The 14,590-nt window shown below is 46.7% G+C and overlaps 1 protein-coding gene across 3 annotated transcripts in view; it reads left to right on the plus strand.

Annotated features, from left to right (window-relative positions):
• ASB2 (ankyrin repeat and SOCS box containing 2) overlaps positions 1-14,388 on the plus strand; it is a 53,775-nt gene extending 39,387 nt beyond the window's left edge. For all 3 annotated transcript variants that reach the window (XM_053259122.1, XM_053259134.1, XM_053259125.1), the window contains 3 exons: positions 2,245-2,806; positions 7,680-7,833; positions 10,123-14,388. In XM_053259122.1, coding sequence (XP_053115097.1) covers positions 2,245-2,806; positions 7,680-7,833; positions 10,123-10,259 — 853 coding nt within the window. In that variant the 3' untranslated portion in view covers positions 10,260-14,388. The remainder of the gene's footprint in view (positions 1-2,244; positions 2,807-7,679; positions 7,834-10,122) is intronic.
• The last annotated feature ends 202 nt before the right edge of the window (positions 14,389-14,590 follow it).

The raw sequence follows: 14,590 nt of genomic DNA on the forward strand, positions 1-14,590 counted from the left end.
TGCCTCACTAACATTTTGGAGTTCTTTGAGAGTGTCAACAGGCATGTGGATAAAGTTGATCCAATTGACATAGTATACTTGGTCTTCCAAAAAGCTTTCAACAAAGTTCCCCACCAAACTTAGCAGTCATGGGATAAGGGGACAGGTTCATGTGTGGATGGTAACTGGCTGAAGGACAGGAAACAGAGGGTAGGAATAAACGGACAGTGGAGGAAAGTAAGAAGTGAGATCCCCCAGGGATCTGTACTTGGACCATTGCTCTTTAACTTGTTCATAAATGATCTAGAAGTTGGATGTCCCTATGTGTCACACTCACTACAACTATACAAAATTTGATTCAAATCGGTTAGCTGGCCCACAAAGACCACTTGCGCTTCAAACGTTCCTGCATCCACCATCTTGAATCAGAGTGGATGACATCATCACAAACTACACCATTGAGGTATCCCTATGTGTTACTCACAACAACTATAACAAATTCGGTTCAAATCAATTAGATGATCCACAGGTTTGCCCACTTGCACTTCAAATGTTTATGTGTCCATCATCTTGAATCGGGGCAGATTATATCATCAGAAACTATGACGCTGAGTTGTCCTTATGTGTCCCTACAACTTTAGGGACCCAATTTGTAGAGTGCCTACAGTTGTAGGGACCCAATTTGGTTCATATTGGTCCAGGCAGTGGCGTATCAGGGGGAAACGGCGCCCAGGGCAAGCTCTGGCCGGCCCTGAAATGGTGCCCCCCACCCCCCAGCGGCCCCCACATACCTGTGAGGGCGCGGCGGCACCCCCCAGGTGGCAGATCGCGGTGGCGGCGATTCGGCGGCAGCGGGTTGCCCGCCGAGTGCAGCAGGCGGGCGGACGTGCGGCACGGCGGCAGCGATATGGCAGTGGTGTGGGCGGCGGGGGCAGGTCGCCCGTCGAGTGCGGCGGTGGCTGGCTGGCGGCGATGGGCTGTAGCGCGGCCTGAGCGGTGGCGGATCACCCGCCGAGGAGTTCAAGCAGAGCGACGCCGGGCCAGAAGGCAGGCTCGGCGTCGCTCTGCCTGAACTCCTCGACGGGCGATCCACCGCTGCTCGGGCCGTGCTACAGGCAGCCCATCGCCGCCAGCCACCGCCGCACTCGGCGGGCGACCCGCCACCGATGCTCACCACCGCCACAACGCCGCCCGCCCACCGCCACTCGGCGGGCGATCCGGGGGGGCGGGGGGAAGCCACTTTTTGGCGCCCCCCACGTGACCCGCCGGAGTGGCGCCCGGGGCACGTGCCCCCCCTGACCCCCTATCGTAGCGCCCCTGGGTTCAGGCATTGTGAAGTTGATGTGGGGTGGGGGAGGCACACACACAGATGGACACACTCACACAGAATGTTGGGTGATTTCATAAGCTTACTTTCTTTAAGGAAAGTAGCAACAGTCACCGGAAGGACGATGTGCTGGCGTTTGAATAGGGCCAGTTGCTCCCTGTCCCCCTGCTAAGTGAATCACCACTTTGATAAGTGAATCACCACTTTGAAAGGTGCCTCATTGTCCAGTTAGCAGGGATGCTAACAAGTACCATCTTCAGCTCCCACTACTATCACCGTCACATACACATTGTTACTGCCCCCAGTGATCTCAGGGTGATATATATGGGTTTATTTTTCCATGTTGGCAACCATGTGAGATCACTTAGCCTGGGAGAAATTCTGTAGTCCAATGTCACCCATTGAGCTTCATCTGTGAGTGGAGGTCTGAATGTCTCTGCCACCACTTTGCCCACATTCTACCCTTTTTGCTGCTTCTCTTTTCGATGTGAGATTATAGTAGGTCAGCAAAAAAAAAAGTATGTAACCTGTGGGCAATCATAGTTCTATTATTGCCTCCAAGCCTGTGAAAAATCTCATCTTGGTGATCAAGGTCATCCCAAATTTGTTTTAGCCATTTGTCTTCCCTTCCCTGAAGTTTATATCTCATAAATCATCAGCACCTTGAACGCGGGGACAATTTTATCGCTGCCATATGTTTCTGTAGCACCTAGCATAATGGAGATCCTAGATCAGGGCAGGGCAAACTTGGCCTTCCAGATATTGTTGATCTACAACTCTCATCATCCCCAGCCACAATAAATTGTGGAAGTTGTAGTTCATCAACATCTGGAGGGCCAAGTATGCCCAGCCCTGTCCTAGATCCTGCAATGACAGTGATAACCTTGCAAGAAAAGCAAACTAAATTTCATGTCTGGCTTTTAATTCATTTCTGCTAGGATTGTCAAAATGTTGCTACCAGTCACCAGCCGCACTCGGATCAAGCGCAGCGGCATCAGCCCCCTGCATTTTGCAGCTGAGAGCAACCGCGATGATGTCTTGGAAGAGCTGATTGAGGCTGGCTTCGATGTGAACGCCACCCTTTCTTTTGAGCGTGCCCGACTCTACGAGGACCGGCGTACCACCGTCCTCTACTTCGCAGTCATCAACAACAATATCTATGCTACTGAGCTGCTGCTTGAGGCTGGGGCCAACCCCAATGTCGACCTCATCAACCCACTGCTCATCTCTATCCGCCATGGCTGCTTGAAGACAATGAAGCTGCTTCTTGATTATGGAGCCAACATTGATGCCTATGTTGCTTCCCACCCAACCACTTTCCCTGCTACCATCATGTTCTCGATGAAGTATCTTGTTCTGCTGAAATTTCTTATGGATCTGGGCTGTGATGCCAATTCCTGTTTTAAGTGTATGTATGGGAATGGCCCACATCCTGCCATTGATATGAGGAGGGACAGGTATAATGAGCCTCAGGTGAACAAGGAGCAAAATGTGATACAGGTAAGTCTATTCCTACTATCTCATCTTTCTGATGGCATCTGGAAGAATGTGCAAGAATGGGTGATAACTCAGTGGAAACAGCCTTTCCTTAGAAAAGGCTCCAGGCTCAGTTGCGAACTTCTCCAGTTCAGTGTATGTCAAGTAGCAGCACATTCGGCTTAGGAGGAGGCCTCCACCTGTGATCTAAAGAGCCACTGCCTATCAGAGACAGTTCAAAACTCAGCTATATGAGCCGTTGGTCTAGCTCAGCATAATCCCACAGGAAGAAGGAAATGTGACAAAGCCAACTGGAACGGTTAGAACATAAGAACAGCCTTGCTGGACCAGGCCCATGGCCTATCTAGTCCCGCATCCTGTTTCCCACAATGACCCACCAGATACCTCTGGGAAACCCACAGGCAAGAGATGAAGGCATACCCTCTCTCCTGCTGTTGCTCCCCCGCAACTGGTATTCAGGGGCCTCCTGCCTCTGAGCCTGAAGGCAGCCTGTAGCCATCAAGACAAGTAGCCATTGATAGACCTCTCCTCCATGAATTTGTTTAAGCCTCTTTTAAAGCCATCTAAGAGGGTTGCCATCACCACATCCTGTGGCAAAGATTTCCATTGGTTAATTATGTGCTTTGTGGAGAAAGAACTTCCTTTAGATTTCCTGATAAGAACATTAGATCATGTATGTATCTATTATTTGTATGTATTTTTTAAACATATTTTTATACGATGGAGTTTGTATTCAAACTCCAGTGGATGTCCAAAGTTTTATTAATATCTAAAGTCCAATCAGTTCTTCTTGCCTCAAGATAAGCAGCTTCTTATATATGAATTTTGAGTCACCATCCAGCATTCTTTCTTGGGTAAAAATTTCTGCTCACTGGGTAGCCTTTGATTCGTCAGCATCTCTTGGTCTAATGAATCTTCATGTTGTGAAGATAACATGAGATCCTAGAGATAACAAGAACTCTGGACACTGAAAAATGCTAAAAGAATCATGAATAATAATCTAGTCTTTCATGTCAATGGGAGGAACAAGACAAATGGTTAATAAAATGCTTAATATTGAATTGGACATACAGGCACTCCCTGACTTACAAATACCCAAGTTACAAACAACCTGTACTTACAAACAAAGCTCCATAACATATTAAATTAATGAAGTCCCCAACTTACAAACACCTACCCACACATACAAATAAGTCATCCCTCATAGGAGCTATATGCATTCTGACTTATGAACATCCAACTTACAAACAAATTTATGAAACACAACCTGTTTGTAAGTTGGGGACTCCCTGTAATCTCATTAGAAATGTGGCCTCAAGTGGTAATGTATCTAGATGCCACTAGAGGGCATGTGAACTATTTCACAGAGAGCAAAGACAAGAATTGTTGTGATATATTTTTGCATTCTTGTTTTCATCTACTATTACACTTCATAACACTTATTTTATTGTCACAGAGAGCCAGTAAGTCAAACAGAATCAGAGTGTTGATTTGGAAGGTATCCTGGAGGTCTTCTAGCACCACAACCTGCTCAGAGCAGGAGACCTCTACAGCATCTCTGATAGATTGCTGCCCTGCCTCTGTTTGAAAGCTGCTATTGAAAGAGAGCCCACCCACCACTGCATATTAGGAGCAGGGTACTGTGTTGTGCAAGGAGGCATATTAAAGGCATACTGTGCAGAAACTGATCTGTAGCCTTGCATTTTTTGTTACTGGCAGGGGCGTAAACTTCATGGGGATGGAGGGGCTCAAGCCCCCTCTGGGATTTCCCAGAGGGGGCAATGCCCACACCGGGCTGCCAGGTGGGAGTAGCGGGCCTCAAGCCCCCCTCCGGATTTCCTGGGGAAGGCAATCCCCCCCCCCCCCGCTTGCTGCCAGGTCGCATCAGCAAGCTCTCATGGGCACTTTCCAGTCTAGCTGCTCAACAGTAGCAAAATGCCTCCGTTCAGGCAAGTCGCACTGAAACATAAACAGCAGGGGGAGCAGTCTTGCAGCAACTAACAACCCGAAAAAACAGTAACTTCCTTACGCTGGATATACAATGTCCTAGCACTATATCGCCGAGATTAAATTCGAGACAAGGCATTGGCAATGTGAATGGCACCCCGCTGTCCACATAGGGACTGCGGTGTCACAGCGCTGGAAGTGTGAAAGCACACTTCCGAGATCCATCGTGACCCCATTGCAGGGTCTAATCTGGAAAGCACCGTGCTCAAGTTCATCAGCTAGTTGAACACCACAGTCAATCCTGTGTGGTCTTTGTAGCATCTCAGCAAGTTCTTAGGAGGCACAGCTGCCTCACTGGGCTCTTTCACTCTATTATTCTCTGATTAGAAGTAGTACGGTATAAGAAGGAGAAAAACTAATGGTCCTCTATGCATGCCGGTGCTCTGCCCAGAGGAACCCTATTCCCTAAGGGGAATATCTTACAGTGCTCACATGTAGTTCCTCATTCAAATGTAAACCAGGATGGACCCTTCTTAGCCAAAGGGACAATTCATGCTTGCTACCATAAGACCTCTCCCCCCACCCTGGGAAATTGAGAAGTATACGTTGCTGGTTACTGATACATCGGGGCAAAATCAGGTTGCAGTCTCTTGCGTCAGGGACATGACTGTGTGGGTTGCACAGAATGCTTCTAGGGAAAGGGGAGACGGGTGGAACAGAGGCTAACCACCCATGCGCACTAGCCTCTGTCTTTCAGAAGCAGGAGCACAGGCTCTGCATGTGTGCTGCTTTTGCTTGTACTTGTGCATCTTTAGTTGAGAATGTGGGACAATATATGTTTACACATATAAATCAAAATGTAGCTTTTACAAGATTACCCAGTGAGTTCATGAACAAAAGCCTTCCTCAGTCACAGCTCACTGTCTTACCCACTACATTACAGTATCCACAATACATTATTTCTGAACAGAAATCTGTTCAGGTCTAAGGGCTGCATGCTAGAGAGAAACTCCAGACAAATGACCAGAGCCAACACATACTTTTTCTTATAAATAATCAACCTCACATATGAACATGGCAGATTCTAAAATACAGCTGGACATTACTTATTTGGCAATACTCCTGATATGCTATGAGGCGCTCATCCAAGCACTCCCACCCTGCTTAACCACACTCCCAAGCCCGGCTCTTAGTCAAGGTTAAGGGAGAAAGTGTTCCATGGAGCCCAAGGAGACACAGAGATGAATATCTAGAGTGCTTGTCTGATGGAGGAATCCCCCAAGGCATTACGTTCATGGCACAGTGCCTTGTGGAGAAACGAATCCCAGCCTCTGTTGATCCACAGCTGGGAGTAGCACAGATAGTGATCTGCACTGCTCCTAGCAGCATGGGTCGTGTGGGCATGCAGCTTATATGCTGAGGAACCAGAGATCGATCATCTGGGGGAAGGTAGGTTGAACCCTGACTTCTCCCCTACCCACCCACACAGTCATGTGAAACGCCCCTGTGTATCATTATTCCACAGTGCATTCTGAGTAAAACAAAAGGAAGCCAATAGAAGCTGGCCACTGGTAAATTCCTTGCCAAAAGTGTGACAAATCTTAGCAAAATGCACTGGCCCACATACTCCACAGGGTATGAGCATTATCTTTTTATTCTACTGCTGATTTGAACAATTTCACTGTGCCTGTTTGCAACATTCATTCAGGAGGATTATTGCTCCCCTCCTCCTATTTTATGCATCCAGAAATATGTCCCTGAGGGCTGTATGGCTCTCAGGGCCATATTTCTGGAAGCCAAGAGGGCTGTTGGAGGCCCAAAACCAAGAGAAGCAAAAATTGCTCCCCTCTCTGTGCATCCTTGGCTGGGGAAGGAGCCTTCACTACAGCTATTCTCCAGCCTCTCTGCCCTTCTTCCACCCTCATACAGCTGATGTGAGCCCCTGTTCTGTCCCTTCCCCAAATCCTGATCCTTACTCCTCCTGAATGAATGTTGCAAACAGGTGCAGTGAAATTGCTTGAATCAGCACTAAAATAAATAGATAATTCAGAGACACATTCAGCAACATGCTACACTAAAGGGAGCATCCCTTTAAAGGGAGCATCCCAGGGAATTATTCCCTGACTACACTTTACACAGTAATTTCACACACCCACAATTGCTACATATTTGCCCTTACATGAAAATGTGAGGTTCACCCTTTCCACTTTGGCCCACTGTCCTCTTTCCTGTCTGATCAAAGTGTTAATCAGTGTGTCATTTCTCATATGGTTGAAGGATTCTCTGCAGGGCTGCTCCTAAATTCTGGTTAGCAGGGACCTTGGCCTATTTTATTTCTAATCCAACCTGGCCTGTCTACAGGATTATTTCCACTTCAGGCCCAGAAGGAAACTTGCCCTTATGTGAGCAAGCAGAAAACAGTAGATTTTTAGAAGGAAAGTGGGAACTAAGCATTTAAGTTAAGGATGAAATGTGGCTTCTGGATATTGCAAATTTGAATAGCACAGTCAATGAGACAAAAACCTCAACTGTCTCAAGAGAAGATGAGCTTACTGAACCCAGTGCAGCCTTGCCCACCCACTGGTTTTACAGGAAAGACTAATGAGAGGCAATGGCACCTGATGCGTTACCACTTAAAGGGGTCCTCTAGAACAGGGATCTTCAATGTTAGCTACCCAGATGTTATTGGACTTCAGCTCCCATAATCCCCCAACCAAAGGCCACTGGGGCTGGGGATTATGGGAGCTAAAGTCCAATAACATCATCTGGGGAGCCAACGTTGAGGATCTCTGCTCTAGAAAGTTCTGCTGATGCTATTTTCTACAAACATTTTTTGGCCATTGGAGTCAATTGTCATTTCTCAAAAGGGAGGAGAATTGGTTGCTGATCCCCTACAATGTAAACTCTGTATATCTTCTTGTTTTTGCAGTTTTGTGAAATGGTTTCTACCCCAGAGATGAGTCGTTGGGCAGGGCCGATTATCGATGTTCTTCTGGACTATGTGGGCAATGTGCAGCTTTGTTCCCGACTGATGGAGCATATTGACAGCTATGAGGACTGGGCTAACATTAAAAATAAAGCAGGTGGAGCTTTGTTACACAGTACAGCTCACATTGCTATGCAATTAACCAACACACTGCTCGAGGCAACCCAAAATAATCCTGTGCCCTAGGCAGAATCCTCTATAGTCAGGCATGTGCAATGGGAGTTTGGTATTATAGAATGTACTGCCCTTCCCCACCTAATCTAAGCCATGCCTCCTTTCCTTCCCCTTACCTTACTGCTTCCATTCACTTTCTCGTCCATTCCCAACTCTCTGGTATTTTCCACTGCCAGACGGGAAAGGAGCAGAAGAAAGTGTGGAGGAGTGGCTAGACAGTACTCTTTCCTCCTTCATACTAGGGATGTGCACGGTCCGGAGAAGTCCGGACCGGCACTGAAGGGGGGCCTTGTTTTTAGGGCGGGGAGGGCTTGCTTAGCCCTCCCGCCTCCTTGCCCCCCGCCAGCGCCCGTATTGTACAGTATAGGGGCGCTGGAAACCAGCCGCCCCCCACCGCCGCCGCCGCCACGGCGAAATAACCCACTTATTAAAACCAGCCAGCCCTCCCTCCCTCCCAGCTAGCTGCCCGCCCACCCACCCACCCACTCACCCAGTCGCTCACCCGGTCGCTGGATAAAAAGCGAGAGGAGCTCCGGCACAGAGCTCCTCTCGCTTGGAAGGCCTCCAGCAGAATGGTGGCTTGCGCGCGCGCGCATGCGCGCGCCGCAAACCACGCCGTTCTCCAGAGGCCCGGTCTACCTGGCGGGAAAGGGCCGGGTAGACCAGGCCTCCGATCGCTGAGTAGACCGGGCCTCCGATCGCCGGAGGCCCGGTCTACTCAGCGATCGGAGGCCCGGTCTACCCGGCGGGAAAGGGCCGGGTAGACCGGGCCTCCGATTGCTGGGTAGACCGGGCCTCCGGCGATCGGAGGCCCGATCTACCCAGCGATCGGAGGCCCGGTCTACCCGGCCCTTTCCCGCCGGGTAGACCGGGCCTCCGGAGAACGGTGTGGTTTGCGGCGCGCGCATGCGCGCGCGCGCAAGCCACCATTCTGCTGGAGGCCTTCCAAGCGAGAGGAGCTCTGTGCCGGAGCTCCTCTCGCTTTTTATCCAGCGACCGGGTGAGCGACTGGGTGAGTGGGTGGGTGGGTGGGCGGGCAGCTAGCTGGGAGGGAGGGAGGGCTGGCTGGTTTTAGGGGTTATTTCGCCGTGGCGGCGGCGGCGGGGGGGGCGGCTGGTTTCCAGTGCCCCTATACAGTACAATACGGGCGCTGGCGGGGGCAAGGAGGCGGGAGGGCTAAGTAAGCCCTCCCCGCCCTTAAAGACATACCCCCCACCCGGACCCGAACCAGGCAGGGCCGGACCGGTCCGGCAGTTCGGCCATTCTTTGGAATGGCTGCCGGACCGGTTCGGACACACCACTACTTCATACTTCCTTCCTCTCCCTTCCCCTCTGGCTTCTGAAAATGCTGGTGGGACAGAGGAGGAGAGTAGTGTGGGGGAGTCCTGCCAGTGCCAGGGAGGGAGGGGCCCCACTAGGGAGGAGGAGGAGAAGGAAAGGGAAGAGCAGCATGCTTTGCACATGGATGGGTGTGTGTGTGTGTGTGGGGAGTCAGAATTGGGGGAGGAAAGAGCTGAAAAGTGCCAGTATGTTGTTATTATTATTATTATTATTACATTTATATCCCACCCAGAGTGGTGTACTACATACTTGAGTTTCTCTTTCACAACAACCCTGTGAAGTAGGATAGGCTGAGAGAGAAGTGACTGGCCCAGAGTCACTCAGCTAGTTTCATGGCTGCATGGGGATTTGAACTCGGGTCTCCCAGGTCCTAGTCCAGCACTCTAACCACTACACCACGCTGGTTCTCTGTGTGGTGGAAGACCCAGGGGTGGAAGAACGGCAATTCCCTGAGCAGACGGGAGAGGGAAGAGCTGGGGGCAGGGGAGGAAGGCAATGTGTTGTTTATTTCTTTTAATTTATTTTTATACTTATATCCCACTCTTCCTCCAAAGAGTCCAGAGCAGTGTACATGGTGATGTTTATCCTCACAACAACCCTGTGAGGCAGATTAGGCTGAGAGTTAAGTGACTTGGCTAGAGTCACCCAGTGAGTTTCATGGCTGAATGGGGATTTGAACTCGGGTTTCCAACGCTCTAACCACTATACCACACTGGGTTTCAGTGGCTTGTTATGCTGCCTTCAGCACCAGGAGTTTGGGCCAGCCCTGAGCAGATGTGAGCCTGGATTGCTACCTTAACACATGCACTTCTACAATTTTTCTTGTTAAATGCTGTGGTGCCCTAATTAACGCATTTTCTGTCCTTTCCAGAGCTCCCAAGACCACTTGCTCACCTCTGCCGGATCAAAATTCGATGTACGATTGGGAAGGGTCGTATTTCACTTATTGACACTCTACCTCTGCCAGGAAGGCTGCTTCGCTATTTACAACATGATTTTACCCACTGATCTCAGGTGAATCTGGCAGTCAATAGTTTCCTGGAATGATGTTTATGCAAGAACACAGTCATGTAATGGAAACAGACTTATATAATGGAAATAAAGACTGGTTTTGCTATGTAAGAAAGAAAGAAAAAAGATGCCTGCAAATCAGAGTGATACAAAAAGCTAATCCATTTTGAATATGGAAATCCATATTTTGAATATGGAAAAGAGGTGAAGGACTCAGCATGTGGCCAAAAAAAAATTGACACTATTTTGCAAAGAAAAGCACACAAAAAATTGATATGTTAAATACCTTCATGGTCTGCAAGGTGGAGAAGTTGAAAGAGAGCACAGGTCAGGTCCACTACAGATTTTTCATCTATATAAGCATAACACAAAAACATAGGAAGACGCTTTATACCAAGAGGAGATCATTGGTCCATTTAGCTCAGTATTGTTGACACTGACTGACAGCAGCTTCTCCGGGGTTCTCAGTCCTACTTGGAGATGCCAGGTTTTGAACCTGGGACCTTCTGCATGCAAAGCAGATGATCTACCATTGAGCTATGGCCCCACACAAACATAATGTGTGAATCAGGTGATCATCATTCACATCTTGTTGTAGTGACACTTTTTCCAGCTTTGGCAGTCATAGGAATTGCTTCCAAATCTTCTCATAATTCCTTGGTTTGCACATTATGTTTGTCTATATGGCTACATGTTGAGAGACAATCAGCATTGTTCATATGGTCATCAAACATATTTTGTGAATGGTCCCGTAACCAAAGGCATCTTGTGCAAAGATCGAGAAATCCCCAGTGATGGTTAATATTTAGTACAGTGTAGTGCAGGTTATTGGCTTGCTATATTTTTAGTTTACTTTTCTGGATTGAGCCAACTTTATGGCGGTTCATTCTGTCTCATTTTGGCACCAAATTGTTCACATTTTTCTTCTAATTTATTTGGCCTTGATGTGTATTTAGTTGATTTTATTTCTAAAGTGAAAAAGGTCCTGAGCCTTTAAGACTGTTTTTGTTCCCATAGAAGTCCTATTGTAAACATTTGATCAAGTGAAGAATTCAGGACTCCAGTAAAAATTAAACAAAGAACCAACCAATCAACCAGTTCTGGTCACCATATCTTAAGAAGGACATTGTAGAACTGGGAAAAGTGCAGAAGAGGGCAACCAAGATGATCAGGGGCCTGGAGCACATTCAATATGAGGCAAGGCTAAAGTATCTGGGGCTCTTTAGTTTGGAAAAGAGGCAACTGTGAGGAGACGTGATTGAGGTGTATAAAATTATGCATGGAGTTGAGACAGTGGACAGAGAGATTTTCTCCCTCTCACAACACTAGAACCAGGGGTCATCCCATGAAACGGAAGGTTGGGAAATTTAGGATCAACAAAAGGAAGTACTTTTTCACACCGCACATAATTAATCTATGGAATTCTCTGCCATGGGATGTGATGAGGGCCACTAGCTTGGATGGCTTTAAAAAGGGCTTAGACTAATTCATGGAGGACAGGTCTGTCAATGGCTACTAGTCTGGTAGCTATAGGCTACCTCCAGCCTCAGAGGCAAGATGCATCTGAATACCAAATGTAGGGGAGCAACAGCAGGAGAGAGGGCATGCCCCCACCTCTTGCCTGTAGGCTTCTCAGAGGCATCTGGTGGACCACTGTGTGAAACAGGATGCTGGACTAGATAGGCCTTGGGCCTGATCCTGCAGGGCTGTTCTTATATTCTGTAAGGATTTAACCCTTAGGAAGAGCTGTGTGTACAGAGGTATAAGAAACACAATTGGGTTTAAGTCTATTGGCCTTTTGGCTGGGAAAGCATTCTCTACCGCGTCATCTGCTTGAATTCTAATGCCTCTGAAACCAATAGTAGTTAACCCTTCTCTTAAAGCAGTAATGAAAGAAAGAACAAATTCAGGTCTTGCATGGCTTCAGAAAAAAACTTCAGATAATATCTGCATTTTTCCTGTTTCTGGAAAACATTCATAGCATTTTGCACAATTCCAAATAGGCCATATCAGCTTCAGATCAAATATTTTTTGCTTGGTTGAATTTGGAACCCTTGACTCTTAGCCTTGATACATAAACAGGAGCCTAAATGGAACATCCTTAACAGTGAACAACCTGTAGCTTATTAAGTGGTAACTGAAAAGTAGCGGTAAATAATTCTTCCTTGGGTTGGCTGAGGTGCTTTTAAATAAGCAAAGAGGGAGACTATACCAGGTCTTGCACTGATGTCTGTGGTTACCACTGGTTGCAGTTGTAACCTTTTCTTATCCTCTTCAAACACATGAGCAGTAAATAGATCTCCAATGTATCTTATAAGTGGACTGTTTAATTGGTGTAAGGTGTAGAGGCTTATGCTTTGAAAATAGGATTTTGTTTGTTTTAGAAGAGTGACATAAACATTGAAGCTGAGCTAGCAAAGTAGACTCAGTTCATTTAAATGGAGTTCATTATTTGTGTCTCAGCTATCCTTGGTGGGAAGTTCAAAACAGACTACAGGACACCTGGTAGACAGAACCACCTGAAACACTGTAATGCAGGGGTGTCGTATAATGAGGAGTACATAGCACAGGGTTTTTCCCCCCATGTTGTAAAAAAGTAATCTCATGTACAGTAATTAACAAGGTTGCCATTTTGTTTAGTGCTTTAAAAAAAACTTGGAAATGTTCTAACTGGTTGTGGATGGAGCAATGATGTACTAATTCTGTAACCTACAGTTTGGTGTTCATATTATATAGGAGCTAAGAAGGTGGGTCAGCTTACTGTTAGAGAAACGCATAATCACCTTGTGGAATTCTCTGCCACAAGATGTGGTGACAGCCAACAACCTGGATGACTTTAAGAGGGGTTTGGATGTCTTCATGGAGGAGAGGTCGATCATCAGCTACTAGTCAGAGGGCTATAGGCCACCTCCAGCCTCAAAGGCAGGATGCCTCTGAGTACCAGTTGCAGGGGAGTAACAGCAGGAGAGAGGGCATGCCCTCAACTCCTGCCTGTAGATTTCCAGCAGCACCTGGTGGGCCACTGTGTGAAACAGGATGCTGGACTAGATGGGCCATGGGCCTGATCCAGCAGGACTGTTCTTATGAAACATTCACTTTACTTTTATCCAGGACATTGGAGAAAACAAAGCAGAGAAGCAGAGCTGGGGGGTTTTCTTATCCCATTCACAGATAACCTGTAGATTTGGATTCCCATTCACACGCCCATCGGCCAGTAGCAATTCTAGTCAGGCAGTTGGATATTCACTGCTGAAAAAAGGTTGTGCAAACCTCAGGAGATTCAAGCGTAGCAGTGCACATAATATAGACTGAGGCGGGAGCAATCCCCTGAAAAGCTTCCCTGACAATTGTGCTATCACTTGATTATTCTTTGCCATTTTTTTAACACAGTTGGTTTACATTTATTTGCACACAGTGCATGCTACCTCGCTTATTCATTTGCCCCAATCCAGTGACAGCAGTCCATGTACGTTAAAAAGTGTTTATGCACACATCAGCTGGACTGGGTTTGCAAAAGGGTGCTGCATAACAAAAAGCAAGACTGTTTCAGCACACGATTAATGTACATAAAACTGAATTTATAACCCCACTTAAATTCACACACAGCAGCCTGTTCTGGGGAACTGCAGGCATAGCAGTGAGTATTCAGACTTCTGCTCTTCTAGTAATTTCCCAGATCGAGACTGTATTTTTACCAAAGTATTTCACCAGTCACACCAAATCTGTACAAATTCTACTATATAGTCAATGCAGCTTTATAAAAGTAATTGTACATTTGAAAAATACATTATTTAGGATTTTATAAAAAGGTTCTACAGTTCGAATGTATAGAATGGTGGCATATGACAACAAATGATGATAGGAAACCCCTAGTTACCATATGTCAGGTATTTTAGGAATATTCTAGCACTTTTCCAGGATATTCTAGGAATTTGTGACCTGATTGATGTATTATTTTAAATAGGCATGTTATTTTGTGTTATAATGCACTTTTGAATTTTGTTGGTTTTGTTACAACAGTTTTTCTAAATTTTGGGTTTGGGGTAAAAGGAATGGGTGTGTGCAGTATTTATAAAGACATTTTGTATTTTATTGTTTGTGTTAAATAAAAATTACCTTCCAGATACTACACGACTATTTTTTTTAAAGATAATGATTTATCTCAATACAGGCACAAAACAAACATGTTACCTGCTGCACATGTGCAGCAAGGTGGGGAGGTCCTACATAAGCTTAGGCTGGAAAAGTTTATGCCAGTCTAAACTCTAATAATAACTACTACAAAATGAACTGCATCTCCAAAGGCAATGTGCTGCAATTTTTCCTCA

The sequence above is a fragment of the Hemicordylus capensis genome, chromosome 1 (assembly GCF_027244095.1).
Source record: "Hemicordylus capensis ecotype Gifberg chromosome 1, rHemCap1.1.pri, whole genome shotgun sequence".
NCBI classification, from domain to species: Eukaryota; Metazoa; Chordata; class Lepidosauria; order Squamata; family Cordylidae; genus Hemicordylus; species Hemicordylus capensis.